This window comes from Castanea sativa, chromosome 12 (assembly GCF_040712315.1).
Source record: "Castanea sativa cultivar Marrone di Chiusa Pesio chromosome 12, ASM4071231v1".
NCBI classification, from domain to species: Eukaryota; Viridiplantae; Streptophyta; class Magnoliopsida; order Fagales; family Fagaceae; genus Castanea; species Castanea sativa.
In genome coordinates, this window is record NC_134024.1 from 30,617,109 (window position 1) to 30,631,070 (window position 13,962).

Below are 13,962 nucleotides of genomic sequence, written 5' to 3' on the forward strand. Positions count from 1 at the left end.
TCAAGCCATACACTTAAGCCCAATTAGAAATGCTCAAAAGGCCAGCCCAATTAGATAATTAGTTAGATACAAAAGGAGAAACATACAAAATTTTTGGGTAAGAAAAAATAAGAACATCATTGTGAAGTGGTGTGTATATAAGTGTTAGACACTTTGATATTCTCCCTTTGTAAACTGATTGAGAGACCACACATCTTGGGCGTTAGTGGAATTGGAGTGAAGATTGAAAGTGTTCCTAAGTGCTTCTGATCTTCGGTTTTGAAATTCACCGCTCCAAGGTACACTCTCTTGTTCTCAAATTCTGAAACTTACATAGTGCATGTTAACATTTATGAATGAAGTAGATCCGTTATTTTTCTGCTGCGTATGTTTTGTATGCGATACAAATATGTATTTTTCCTTCAGAAATGGCTTATATTGTTCAACTTTATTACTTAGAGCCACGATGAGAAGTTCTTAGGTGGCTATGTTTTACTGTTCTAAATTGTGTCTTATAAGCCAAGAGTGATGTATATATTTCCATAATATAAAAAAGGTTACATATGTAAAAAAATATCTATTTGGTGTTTTTAATGGAAATGTCTATTATTCATATCCCCCTCTCACATTATAATTATCGAATTATCAATAACAACAACAAAATTTGTGTCTTACAATAACCTAATATACATAATAAAACATAGAGGGTATACATTAAGTCATATAAAACGTTTGCATATACTAAAACCCCTATCAAACTCAAGATGGATAATTCATACCATGAATGACTATATTGGGGTATAATGTGGAATGAATCATGCAAAATGATAACAATGGTATCAAACAAACACAATTGGGTATTGGAGAAAGGTTGCACCAATGTCCAAATAGTGGCTACAAAGGCAGAAGGATGGCTACTTGGCTACATTGGTGGCATGTTGAATATCAACGGATGACAATATCATGATAAAGCACATGAATTAATAGATTTCGCATAGATTGAACTAAAAAAGAATGAGTGATGCACCAATTAGTGTGACTCGGGAGCCACAAGTGGAAAAACAAATCCCAAAAATTTATGGATCGTGTATTCAATAACCCAATATAAGATATATATACATTTAATGGTTGAACTATATAGGCTATTGATTGTATATAGATCAATGATAATTGATATGTCTTAATTCAAGGTTTAAAAAGGGACCGTGACTAAGATACCTAAACTCTAAACCATATAGAGTACACACATTAACTCATATAAAACACGTGCATATTATTAAAGATCATGCTAACGGGTGCTTTTAGGACACTGGTTACAAATCCATTTTAGGAAAATTTTGACACCACTTTTATGAGGAAACGGAAAATGCTATCAAAACATTTATTGTCTTTTTTTTTTCTCATAAAAACTTTATTTAAATGGATTATTAATCATTACCCTAAGGGCATCTGTTCGCATTCCCCTATTATTAATGCATACACCATCGCCCGTTATTCAAAACACTGGTATTTTGGTTAAAACCCCTCATTGATGCATCCCCCCCCCCTCCCCCACTTTCTCATCTCTCCTACCCTCCTAAGTGATGACATCATCCCAATATGGGTGGTAAAATGATTGTGTCTTGTATGGACCATACCTACCCCATGTTAGTTTTGAAGAATGGCAAAGTAGTGACACTACTAAAGATTCTTATGATCCAATATCATCCTGCCGTGTGGCCATTTATACTTTTGAATAACGAATATCTTAAAAAAGATTGATAAAATACATTTTGAAGTTCATAATTTAGTGGTAGTTTTAGATTAAACGTAATGTTCCAAATGTTTAAAATTAAATCATAAATTTTTAAAATATTTCAATTGAAATTTTATATATATAGAGTTTAATAGTTGGGGAAGGGGGAGATTTCACTGAGGAATAGCAATCGAATTACAAGGTTTTTGGCAAACTATATACTCATTATGCACGATACTTTTAAACCGTATGACATTGTGTAGTTTGGAGTAAAATAATATTCATATGTAATAAAAACCCGTTGAAATAAATGTCTAAGTTTTGTTCAAAGAGTTTTTCATTAAAGGCTTCATTGTAATAGATTTATGGTTATTATGAATTAAAATGTTTTTGAAAACGTGAAGTTTTTTCATATAACTTTTTTGTTTTGATAATCTACCATTTCATTAGATTAACAAGAACAAAAGGAGGTACAAAAATCTTGCCTACAAGCTTTCAAGATAGGGGGAGGCAAGTTACAGTCATTACACAAAAAACCTACTTTAAGAGCAATAGCATATTTAGCAGCTAAATGGGTTGCTAAGTTTAGAGACCTCTTAACCCAGCAAAGCTCACAATTATCAAAAAATTCACTCATGTTAGCAACATCTCGAATGATGGAGGAGATGGACCAATTAGATGGTTCTTCTGCTTTGGACAGGGCATCATAACATGTTTTTGAATCACCCTCCACAATGATGTTGCACCAATTTTTAGCAGTTGCCAAGCTTAGAACCCACAAAATTGCAGCTGCTTCAGCTTGAGTAGGAGAGCATAAATCATGAATTTTAGCCCATACCTTTAACACCTCTCCAAACTCATTTCTTGCCACAACTAAGGAGGTGAAAGCCTATGGAACAGTAGAATCCACATTTAGTTTTATATAGTTTTTAGGAGGGGGAATCCATGAAGTCAATTCCTCTCTCCTATCATTGTCCTGCTTATTGTCCAAAACAATAATATATTCCTTTACTCTGTTTTCTGCATTGCATATGATAAAAATGATGTTCACCTCACTGTCATTGTGCCAAACCTGATTCCTAAGATGCCATATAGCCTCCATATAACTTTTGTAAAGTAAGAAGCTAATTATTAATCAGAAATGTAGTTAAGGCTAAAAAGGAAAGCAGCCAAGTCCAACCCAATTAAAATAAAGCTGGATAATCGTGATTTGGGCTCCAAGGCCATGACCCACTTCGACGACCTATCACTATTAGACTCCAATTCCACCGTAACTTCTGAGAGTCCGAAATCAGTGAGCAAAGCACAGTGGCTCTTCTTCTTCTTCGAACCCAGCAAGAGACCCTGTTTCTCTTCTTTACAAAACAAAATGGAAATGGCGAACAAAGTGGCGAGCACAGTTTTGAAAGCGACGAACAACAACACAGTGATCAACATATTTTTAGTGGGGTCGTTCGTAGCGCTTAGCGTGAGATCGGTGAATCAGCAGAGGGACATCGAAGCAATGGAGGCGGAGAAGGATTCGCTCACCAAATCCAACAAGGCCATGAAGAAGTCCATGTGGGATTGGAAGCAAAAGCTTTACGCTGAAGCCTCCACTGACTCTGCTCTCGTTCCGCTCGCTAGACTCAAAGCCATCTATGGCGAAGTCCCAGCTCCCAAAATCAGTACTTTCTCTATTCTCTATTTCTTTTTGCATTTGTGTATTTGATTGTATATATCTGTGTACGCTTGTTTTCTTGCTTTGAGTTTAAACCCTTTTATTAAGGGTTTATGAAATTTGGGCTCCAAGGGGCCCTTAACTGTGTATATGCAACGTTGAGCTGAATTTGAGAATGGCTTTGAAGGTGATTTTAGTAGAGCTATCAGAGAGGGACAGGGGCTAAATACTTTTAGTTTTCATTTCTTGGTGAGGAGTAGAGGTTTTCGTTTTCGAAACCATTGAATTATATAGCCTTCCCCGTTAATGGATGCTGCCTAGTGTGAAAAAAGTGAAGGAATTATGGGGTAGATTGGGCTCAATGCTGTTCTGTGTGAGGGATTCCCATGGAGTGGGCTTATGGAAGAGTATTTTGAATAAGTGGGGAGAGTTCTGAAAAGATTTTAGCAGTGATGTTAGGGATGGTCAATGAGTTCGGGTCTATCATGACTTTGATGGGGAAGATTTACCTTTCAGACTTTTGTTGCTAGAGCTTCAATGATGACATGAATAAAGACGCCATTGTGGCTTATTATCTGGGCTGATGGTCTATTGGGAATTTATAGTAGTATGTGAGGCTTAGCAAGGTAGTGAAGACTGCGAATTGGATTCTGTGTGTTTTTTGTTTTGTTTTTTATTTTTATTTTTAAATTGCTATAACTTATGGCAATAAGTAGAACTATATGTCCTCCAAAGTCCTGATCAGCAGTGTTGGCAACATTACCGTTATCTCAGAAAGTGAGTGAAAATTATTATAGACCAGTATTGTATGTACAATGTACATAGTTAATGCTGAGAGAGTGGATTGTGTTCTTCACTGCATGACTAACTCAGCTCTACGGTCTCATTTTCTCTTTATAGGGGATTCATATTGAAAAAAGAAAAAAAATCTCATTCTTGGGGTTATGTGATATGCGGTTCAGTTGTTGAGAGTTTTCCTATTTGAGAGGATGGGTTTAGGAAGCTTTCTAGTAGTGTGAAGTGCCGTTTTATTAAGTGTTGTTTGCTGCAGTTTGAAGACATCTAGTGGTACTAAGCTCTCTTGGTAAAGGGTTGAAGTGTTTCCTTTGAGGTTTGCGATGTATGGCAGCAGCCAACCATTTTGCTTTCTCATATGTTTTGAGTTTTTTGATCTTTAGAACTTCTAGAATTGGCTATGTCTGTTTAGTATTTTGCAATAAATATTTAAGGGTAAAATATCATTTTCGTCTCTAAACTTTCACAAAAGTTCATTTTTTGTTCCTAAACTTTCAAATTTTTTTTTTTGTTGTTGCTGAACTTTGCAAAATGTTTTACTTTGCATCCTTCTGTTTATGTCCGTTAGTTTATGTTCTACGTGGCTTAACGAAGTGCTGACATGGTATTTGACTTGGACCAAACTAATTTATTTTTAATCCTAAACAAATGGTGCAAAATGATTGGCACAAGTGGATTAAAATTTTTCAGCGAGACATATTTGCCCCCCACACCCACACATCACAATCCAAAACTCAATCTAGTCTCAAAAATCCCCAAATTTGAAAGGCTAAAACGGTGAAACCACAACACCAGTACTGCGGCTTCAATTGGCAACCCCAACTAGAAATCCAGAACCAGCAAGCCAAACCTAGTGACGGAGTATTGGCGACAGAGTGTTCAATGGTAGCCTTCCTCCACTGTTGAAGCTAACAGATTCTGAAGCAACACAGAAGAAAAGACAATTTCCTTTCTTCGAAGGTCTCTGAGGAAGGAAACTCTTTTGCTCGATTGAAATTTCACTAGGGATTTTAGAGATCGACTTGCTTGGTTTGGTTTGGAGTAAAAGAGAAAATTTTGAAGGATTCTTTGGCATCTTTGGGTTGGCTGAAAGTTGCCCTTGGAGGTTTATTAGAAAACTTTGTTTTGGCCCTCTTTGTTTTTGATCCTGGGGTTGAGGTTTTTCTTTTTTCTTTACTTGAAATTTACCTTGATTCTTGTCTTGTTTTAAAGCTTAGTCCATGATATTCCAAAATTTTGATATGGGTGTATGGCTTGATACTGAATTGGTGTTGTTTTGTATTGAAAGAGGACAAAATTTTGTTTTTCTTTTTACGAAGTTTAGTGAAGTTATTACTGAATTGGTGTTTGATTTTTGGCAAATTTCTTGCTGTATTGTTTGAAATTTGTTGGAGAGCTAAGCTAAGCTCTGTACCCATGTACCCATGTCTTGGTTGAAACTTTAATATGGATTTCTCTATAATTGGTGGTGGGAGTTGCCGTACTTCATCAGCAGTACTCCATCTCCAGGTTGGGGTCGCCATTTGGGTTGCTGATTTAGGCCATGGGACAAGGCAATGGTGTTGGGGGTTTCAGGCTATTTTTTCAGCCTTTCAAATTTTGGAATTTTTGGGATTGGATTGAGGATTAGATTGGGTTATGGGTGTGGGGCAAATTTGTCTCATTGAAAATATTTAATCCATGTGTGCCAATCATTGTGTGGCACGTGTTTATAATTTTAAAAATAAATTAGGTGGATCCAAGTTGTAAATTGTGTTAGCACTCTATTAAGCCACGTAGGACATAAATTAATTGACATAAACAGAAGGATGAAAAGAAGAACGTTTTGCAAAGTTTATGGATGAAAGAAGAACTTTTGAAAGTTTTGAGACAAAAAACGAACTTTTATGAAACTTCAGGGATGAAAATGATATTTTACCCAATATTTTATATTGCAGTGAGTCATATAACCACATTCTAGACCATTTTCCCTATAAACTATAATCACTTTTACTTTTATGGATGTGCCAGGCGATTCACCGAAGGAAGATGCAAAATCATCTGCCTCCAAATTTGTAGTGTGAAGTCATATTTGCCGGTACGTGAAAGATACAAGCATTTCAGGCACATTGGAATGCTGATGGAAACTGTACTTGGGATATGAAAAGCCAGTCGGATTTGTATTGTTCCTTGTTTAATTGGTGTGCATACCAGAAAATATTATAGAAACCATGACTAGCTCCAAATTTACCTAAAATCTTGTTCTTTAAAATCCATTGCTTGGGAGAACAGCAAAATGGCAGCTGTGTTTTGTGTTTTTGTAAACCTCATTTTATTATTTCATTTCTTGAAAGACAACCATTTTAAAAGATGAAGGATTATCGAACTTCTGTTTGTTGATACAACTTCAACCATATATATATGCTTTTCTAGTTTTAGTTGTACGTGACAGCCGTGTCCATCTCATCAAAATTTTATTTGATAAACACTCCTGAAATGAAATTGTTGTTTAAGCATAAAGTAAAAAATGTACAAAAAGTGCAATAGATAATTCTAATGTTATGATAATTAATTTAAATTAAAAAGACTAATTATCTCTTGGGATAATTTGATCACAAAATGACTTAAAAGTAGTTTAAAACTCGTAATTATACCAAAACAAGTCCAAAAAAAAAAAAAAATTTGAGCTAGAATCGGATTAAAATGAAAAGTGGCAACATAAGTCAAAGTGTCGATCTACACTTGGACCAAAAATTTAAAGATACCAATTGAGAAACAGAATCCCCAAATCCATGATTAATTTCTTGATATTACTCACCTAAACCATCAACAATTCCTCCAAACCCACATCTTCAAAGACATTTCAAGATCATACAACCAACAAAATTTGAAGGCATTAGATTGTCGTTCCACCAAATCATCATACGAGGCAGTGAAGGCATAACTCTCCCTCGCTAGGAGTGGGGGGAGAGTCCATAAATAAGCAGGGGAGGAAATAGCAGCAACATCTCCAACAAAGGATTGTCCATCTTTGAAGATAATCTGCCACTAAGTCCCTTATGTGAGGTAGACAGGTAGTGCATAGAAGTATAAAATTCTCTATATTTTTAATTTTTTGCACATAACATGTTCTCATTTGATTTGATGATATGGGTTGAATTATGATTAGCATGCCTTTAGATTATGAATGTGACATGATGAGCACGACATAATAAGATGAAATATGATGAACATGCATGTATGATCATGAGTAGATTGTAATGTATATAAGAATCTATAATCTTGATATGAAAAAGCAAACTTGATAATATGATGAACATGATTTTCTATTTATGAATGATAAAAGACTCTTTGATAATATGTTACTTGTGTATTCACATTATGATGACATGATATGTTTGGAATATTTGAATATGCATAACATAATGTCGCTATTAATCCTTGAAAACTTTCAAGGTATGTGAATTGTCCGCTTAGTAGTGGTGTTTAAGTGTTAGTGTTCAAAATAATGTGAAAACTGTGGATTAAAAAGTGCTGTAAAAACATGTATTTAAAGTACTCATAATGTAAAAAATGTATTTGATATCATATTTCAAATAACGTATTTTAAAATGTAAAAAAACATAATTTTGTGTTTGGTACGTATATATGTTTTTTTTCATTAAAGTGATGATTTTATAGTAAATGAATGCTAATTTATTTACGGACAGAGAAGAAAAGAAAAAGAAGAAGAAGATAGAATGACAAAGAGGCGGGCTTGTAGGAGAAAAAGAAAGAAACAAAAAAAAGAAGGTAGTGAGATTTTAGTTTTGTCAATGTGGTCTACAATTTTCAACTTATTTACAAAACCATTCAACAATGTTACTTGAAAATTAAAAACTAGTATAGATGAGTTTAAAATACTTGTTTTAAACACCTGAATTTGAAAATTATAACTAAAATGTTGAAAATAAAACATCGCTACCAAACACATTTTTTTTGGGCTCACAATTTTCAGTATTTAAACATTAAAAATTGTTGTTTGAACATCATTACCAATTAATTATCTATGTAATATTTTGTGTAAGGACAGGCATGAGACCCTCCACCCAAAGGATGTGGACAATGGCCCAACGAGCCCAAATCAATATATTTGTTATAGATAGTGGATTTTATAAGTAAGAAACTCAGTAAGTTAAGTATAGACCATGACAGATTGGAATCATACTAGAAGGATAAGAAAGCACAACTTGAACGGAATTACGATCCTCGGTCAATTCCGAGGAGGGAGTGTTCTTATATTAACTCAAGCCTTTTCTTTTAATTACAAAAAGTTCTCTGTTTGTTTTCACTCCCCTTTTCATGCCCCATTTCTCATGGGAGCCTTTTCCTTATATAGTCCTGTTCTTCTCAATCCCAACTTTCCACTTGTTGATTATGTAAATGATCTCTTGGATGCTTGTCCCATCAGAAACTTCTTGGAAAATTAGTGTGCAGCTGTAAGGCTGAATATCACTGTTCAGACATCACTTCCACATAAATGCGGCCAGTTGGTTAGGTGCAGAACATTTAATGTGGTGGTGGCAGACTTCTTCTCAGATATTTCTTAGTTCACCGTTGACTCTTTTCTCTGAAGCTTATCTTCCAAAGTATGGTTGCCTCTTGCATGGTATTCTTTAGGTGGTCGAGCTCTAGACTCCCACATCGCCTCCCAAGGAAGTTTGGGTCCTCGTGAATCATCACTTGTTCGTTGTTATTGGCTCTTGTCCTCGGCCCATCAACCCATATGCTCTTCTTACTGTTTGATCATCCTCGGGCTCCTTTGCATCCTCGGGCACGATCCACGACCTAATATTCCTGCTCGGCTCTCTTATCCCCACAATGGCACCTCAAAACCCTAGTTTTCTTTTTCTTCCAAGGAAAAATGGAGTATTGATCTTGGCCCCCCAAACTTTACACATTCAATAAACATTCCCACGTGGAAATGTCTTTTCACATGCTCTATATACGTTCCTGATGCTTCGGCATTCGCGACGCTCCATTAATTGCTTCATACGGCACCCTGTCCCCCACGTTCTACGGTGCGATGGGAATCCTGCAGTAGGGATTTTCCATAAAAATTCGAGCGGGAGCTTTCCCACTCATTCTTCCTTCCTATATAAAGTGCACAGAAAAGTCGATTCCTCCATTTTCTGAATCTTTAATCTTCCAAGAAGCGGTCCGAGGTGCTCCTTTCCTACAATAAGTACCCTCTAGCTCGTGTACTACCTTTTAGGATCCCTTTCTCCTCGGTCTTCTCTTCTCCACCCCATTCTTCAACATTCCTCTATTACTCCTTAGATGGGTAGGTTTGCTAGTTTAGTAGATACTCTCGAAGGCATAGAAAGTTTTAAGGCTAGGGATAATATCCAGTTCGAGGTTTCCATATGGCATTGCCTTCTTAGTGAATGGCACGCTTTAAGATCCAAGGGGGATGTGGCGATCCTTATGATTTCTTTCATAAAGGGAGGGATGAGGATCCCCATGGGGAGAGTAACTAGGGGTTTTTTGATTGCCCATAGACTCTGCCCGACCCAATGTTCCCCAAACCTATTTAGGATATTAGGTAGTGTGGACGCCCTTAATGAAAAGATGGGAGTAAATCTTACCCATCACGACGTCAACTGGGTGTATAATTGCCAACACCTTAAGAGTATGAGATATTACCTTAAAACTAGGGTTTTTGAAGTCAGGCTCATCCCATGTCTCCCCAAATCTAACAAGGGCATGGACCAAGATTTTTTGATTATCTCGGGTGAGTGGCATGATGGTTTTCATTGTCCGACATGAGAGAGGAAACCAAGTGGCCTGTATTAACAGTGAACACTTCAATTTCTTAGTTTCTTGTTTCTCTTTTTGTAGTTTAGAAATTTATTTCTCTTTGTTTAACAAAACCTTTCTCTAATTACACTTTCGTTTCTTGGATTTTTGTAGACAAGAATTTCACAGCCCCCAATTTCAACTTTGTCAACGGGCCCGACCTTACCAGGATACTCAAGTCTGAGATTTTTCTTTATACGGATGGACAGCTGCGAGCCACCCATGTCATCCTCGGATACAAGCCAATCTCGTCAAGCTTTCAATCCTCGAAGTACGTAATAAAGGAGAAGGACCCCTGATTGCAATAAATTAACATCGCCGTACCCGGGTTCCTCGACAGTCCTCCACCTGAAGGTACTCAACAAGTTGAGTTGAACACTCATCGTGTTACCAGGAAAGAAGCAACCTCCTCACATCCCGCTCCCGAGGAAGAGACATTCAGAGTGATTAAGGTTACAAACTCTGAAGAGGATTTCAAGGTCTTTGATCAGTCGCCCCCTACCGAGTCTCCACACGCTACCTTCTTCCATCTACCCTTTGCTCAAGTAAGCAGCAATCAAGAGCCATCCGACGTTCCAAAAGCCATGGTGCTCCAAAGGAAAAATAACACCAGCCTTTTTGAGTTCTTGAAATCACACGCCGGAGGATCTACTCTCGAGGTGGCTGTCCAACCTCGACCTCGTATGCCACCCTACTTACACTTCCCTTTTAGATCAGTCAGAAAAGAAAAGAGAAAGAGAGAAGAAAGGGAAAGAGGCATTCGAGGAGGGTGAAGTTCCCTCTAAGGACCTTGAGCCCCAAAAAGGGGCCAAGGTAGCTAAAGGGGCGCAAAAAAGGAATACACCCGAAGGCTTGGGCACATACATAGTCGTTGATTGCCGCCCTAGGATTCCAATATGGAATCCTACACTTGAGCTGGATAGGGCCCTACTCCCCTTATACTCCTCCATCAGGGACTTTCAAAAGGTGAATGCGGGCTATGTGGCCAATGCTTTGGAGCAGCCTTTGCTCCTGCCCCATGACATGGCTGATCTGAGGACCTTGAAGAAGCACGAGGTCTTCCTGACCCTGAAGAGGGACTTGGCAATGGTATGCCCTTCCATTTATTTATACTCCTCTCACATATATTTTTCATACTCTTATTCTATTTCTCATATTATTGCTGTCTTCCAGGCCATCCAAACGACTAATGTTGTCGAGGAATGGGGTGGATCAGGCCCATGCCTAGTGCAAAGATGAGGAAGCTTGTCGCATATCTGCGGTGAAGACTTTGGCTGTGGCTGAGAAGAGAATTAAAGAGCTTAATACGAAACTGATTGAGGCAGACAGGGAGAGGAAAAGCGTAGAAGCTGCTCTAACTAGCGCTGAAAAACAAGTTAAGGACCAGCGTCAGCTGTTGTGTATAGCTGAGGAGCAGCTAGTGATTGCCAAAGAGAAAATAGAGGCTTAGAAAAAAGAGTTAGAGAAGAGTGAGGAAGTTGCGACTCGAGCTGAGTTAAATGGTTATGACATCGGGGTGAAAGAGATTGAAGACGCTCTAAAGGCCTAGGTCACAGGAGTCTGTCGAGATTACTGCCTTCAGGTATGGATCAAGGCATTGAACCTGGCTGGGGTGGGCGCTTCTTCAGATTTGAGGAAGACAGAAAATATCTTCTACCCCCCAGCCTTGCGCATAGCAGCTCAGCCTAGCTCCCAGGTGATCACTGCCCCTAAAGCGCCTGAACCTGCTTAGCCTGCTGATGCTGGTACCCTTCCAGCCACCTTGAAACCCTTTAAGGATCCCAATAGGGAAAGCACAAAGGGCAAGGAGAAAGAGGCGACCAAAGATAAAGTGCCTGAACAATCTAAACCTCCACCAACAGCCAAAGAGGCTTCCAAGGAGAACGAGGCAGCCAAGAGCAAAGCGCCTGAACCCTCTTCTCAGTCAACAGCTAAGGCCGATCCCCCTCCATCCACCATTAGCTAGGGCACTATCATTCCAGCTTGAATTTGTTTTGTTTTGTTTTTGTTTTTTTTTTTGAATATGTATTTCCTTTGCCTTACCAAGGCACCAATTAATGAAAAATGCCAGGTTCCTTTATGTGCCTATTACTTATACATAATCTATAGTACTGACTATCTACTACTAAGAATGGCCCAGTTTTTAACCATGAACCAGAATTGTAAGCTTTACCAATTAAAAATTAGAACAACACTACTCCCAACATTTATACACACCCAAGCAATTAATTACCTAACAATTTAATACGCAAATAGTGTTAGTATACCTTAGGTGTGTAGTTCAAGGAGCCATGCGTAATCAGGGTTTTATTCAACACTTCAAACAAATAAAAAGGCATTGATTTACCCAAGACATGTGGTTCGAGGAACTAGACATGACTAGAGTTCTGTTTAACACTTAAACAAATAAAAGCATTAATTTACCCAAGGTATGTGGTTCGAGAAACCAGGCATGACCGGAGTTCTGTTTAACACTTAGACAGATAAAAAACATTATTTTACCTAAAGTATGTGGTCCAAGGAGTTAGGCATGACCGAGGTTCTGTATGACACTTAGACAAATAAAAAGCATTAATTTACCCAAGGTATGTGGTCCGAGGAACCATGCATGGCTGAGATTCTGTTTAGCACTTAAAGAAATATAAAGTATTAATTTACCCAATGTATGTGGTTCGAGGAACTAAGTATGACCGAGATTCTGTTTAACATTTAAACAAATAAAAAACATTAATCTACCCAAGTGTGGTCCGGGGAACTGGGTATGACCGATGTTTTGTTTAACACTTAAACAAATATAAAATATTAATTCACCCAAGGTATGTGGTTCGAGGAACCAGACATGACAAAGGTTCTGTTTAACACTTAAATAAATAAATAAAAAATACTAATTTACCCAAGGTATGTTGTCCGAGGAACTAGGCATGACCAAGATTTTGTTTAACACTTAAACAAATAAAATTGGCGCATGTAATCGTAAAAATAAAAGATGGTTAGATTGCATTTCATTAATAATAGTACCTTTGAAGATTATTTACATTCCACGGACGTGGTACAACATTTTTCATATAAATCTTCCAGAAAATAAGCTCCTATCCCGGCCACTAAAGTGATGTGGTATGGTCCCTCCCAATTAGGTCCTAGTTTCCCCTAAGATGGGTTCTTTGCAGTCCCCACTACTTTTCTCAACACCAAATCCTCCGGTGCTAATGGCCTAACCTTTACACCCTTATCATACCTCTGCTTGAGTTTTTGTTGATAGTGTGCCAACTGAACCATGGCCGCTTCTCTTCGTTCGTCAACTAGGTCTAAGCTTCTCTCTAATAATTGATCATTGTTGTCGGGTGTAAACAAGCTTGTCCTTAATGTCGAAAACCCAGTCTCTAGAGGGATCTCGACCTTAGATCCATAGGTCATAGAAAAAGGCGTTTCCCCAGTTGAACACTGAGGAGTTATCTGATATGTCCAAAGAACATGTGGGAGCTCTTCGACCCATCTACCCTTTGCTTCGTCCAGCCTTTTCTTGAGCCCATTTACTATAACTTTATTGACTACTTCAGCCAGCCTATTCCCTTGTGGATAGGCTGGGGTTGAATAGCTGTTTCTAATGTCAAGCTCACAGTAGTACCTCCTGAAGGTCTTACTGTCAAATTGAAGTCCATTGTTCAAAATAAGCGTATGGGGAATCCCAAATCGGGTAACAATATTCTTCCAAACAAACTTCTTTGCATCAACATCCTTGATGTTAGATAATGGCTCAGCTTCAACCCACTTTGTGAAGTAGTTAGTTCCAACAAAAAGCCACCTTCGGTTTCCCATAGCCCTAGGAAACAAACCTACAATATATAGGCCCGATTGCGCAAATGGCCATGGACTAGACAAAGGGTTTAGTACTCCCCCAGGCTGATGAATGTTCGGAGCAAATTTTTGGCATTCTGTAGACACTTAATTTTGCACCCATGATTTAATCAAGGAGAAT

The 13,962-nt window shown here is 37.9% G+C and overlaps 2 protein-coding genes across 2 annotated transcripts; one reads left to right on the plus strand and one right to left on the minus strand.

Annotated features, from left to right (window-relative positions):
- The first annotated feature begins 2,852 nt into the window (after positions 1-2,852).
- Positions 2,853-6,551, plus strand: LOC142618472 (uncharacterized). Its single transcript, XM_075791414.1, has 2 exons — positions 2,853-3,381; positions 6,180-6,551. The coding sequence occupies exons 1-2, from the start codon at positions 2,940-2,942 to the stop codon at positions 6,230-6,232; spliced, it is 495 nt and encodes a 164-aa protein (XP_075647529.1). The 5' UTR covers positions 2,853-2,939; the 3' UTR covers positions 6,233-6,551.
- Positions 6,552-13,133: 6,582 nt separating this feature from the next.
- LOC142620512 (uncharacterized) lies at positions 13,134-13,802 on the minus strand. Its single transcript, XM_075793874.1, has one exon. It carries the CDS (start codon positions 13,800-13,802, stop codon positions 13,134-13,136), a length of 669 nt encoding a protein of 222 aa, XP_075649989.1.
- Between the last annotated feature and the right edge of the window lie 160 nt (positions 13,803-13,962).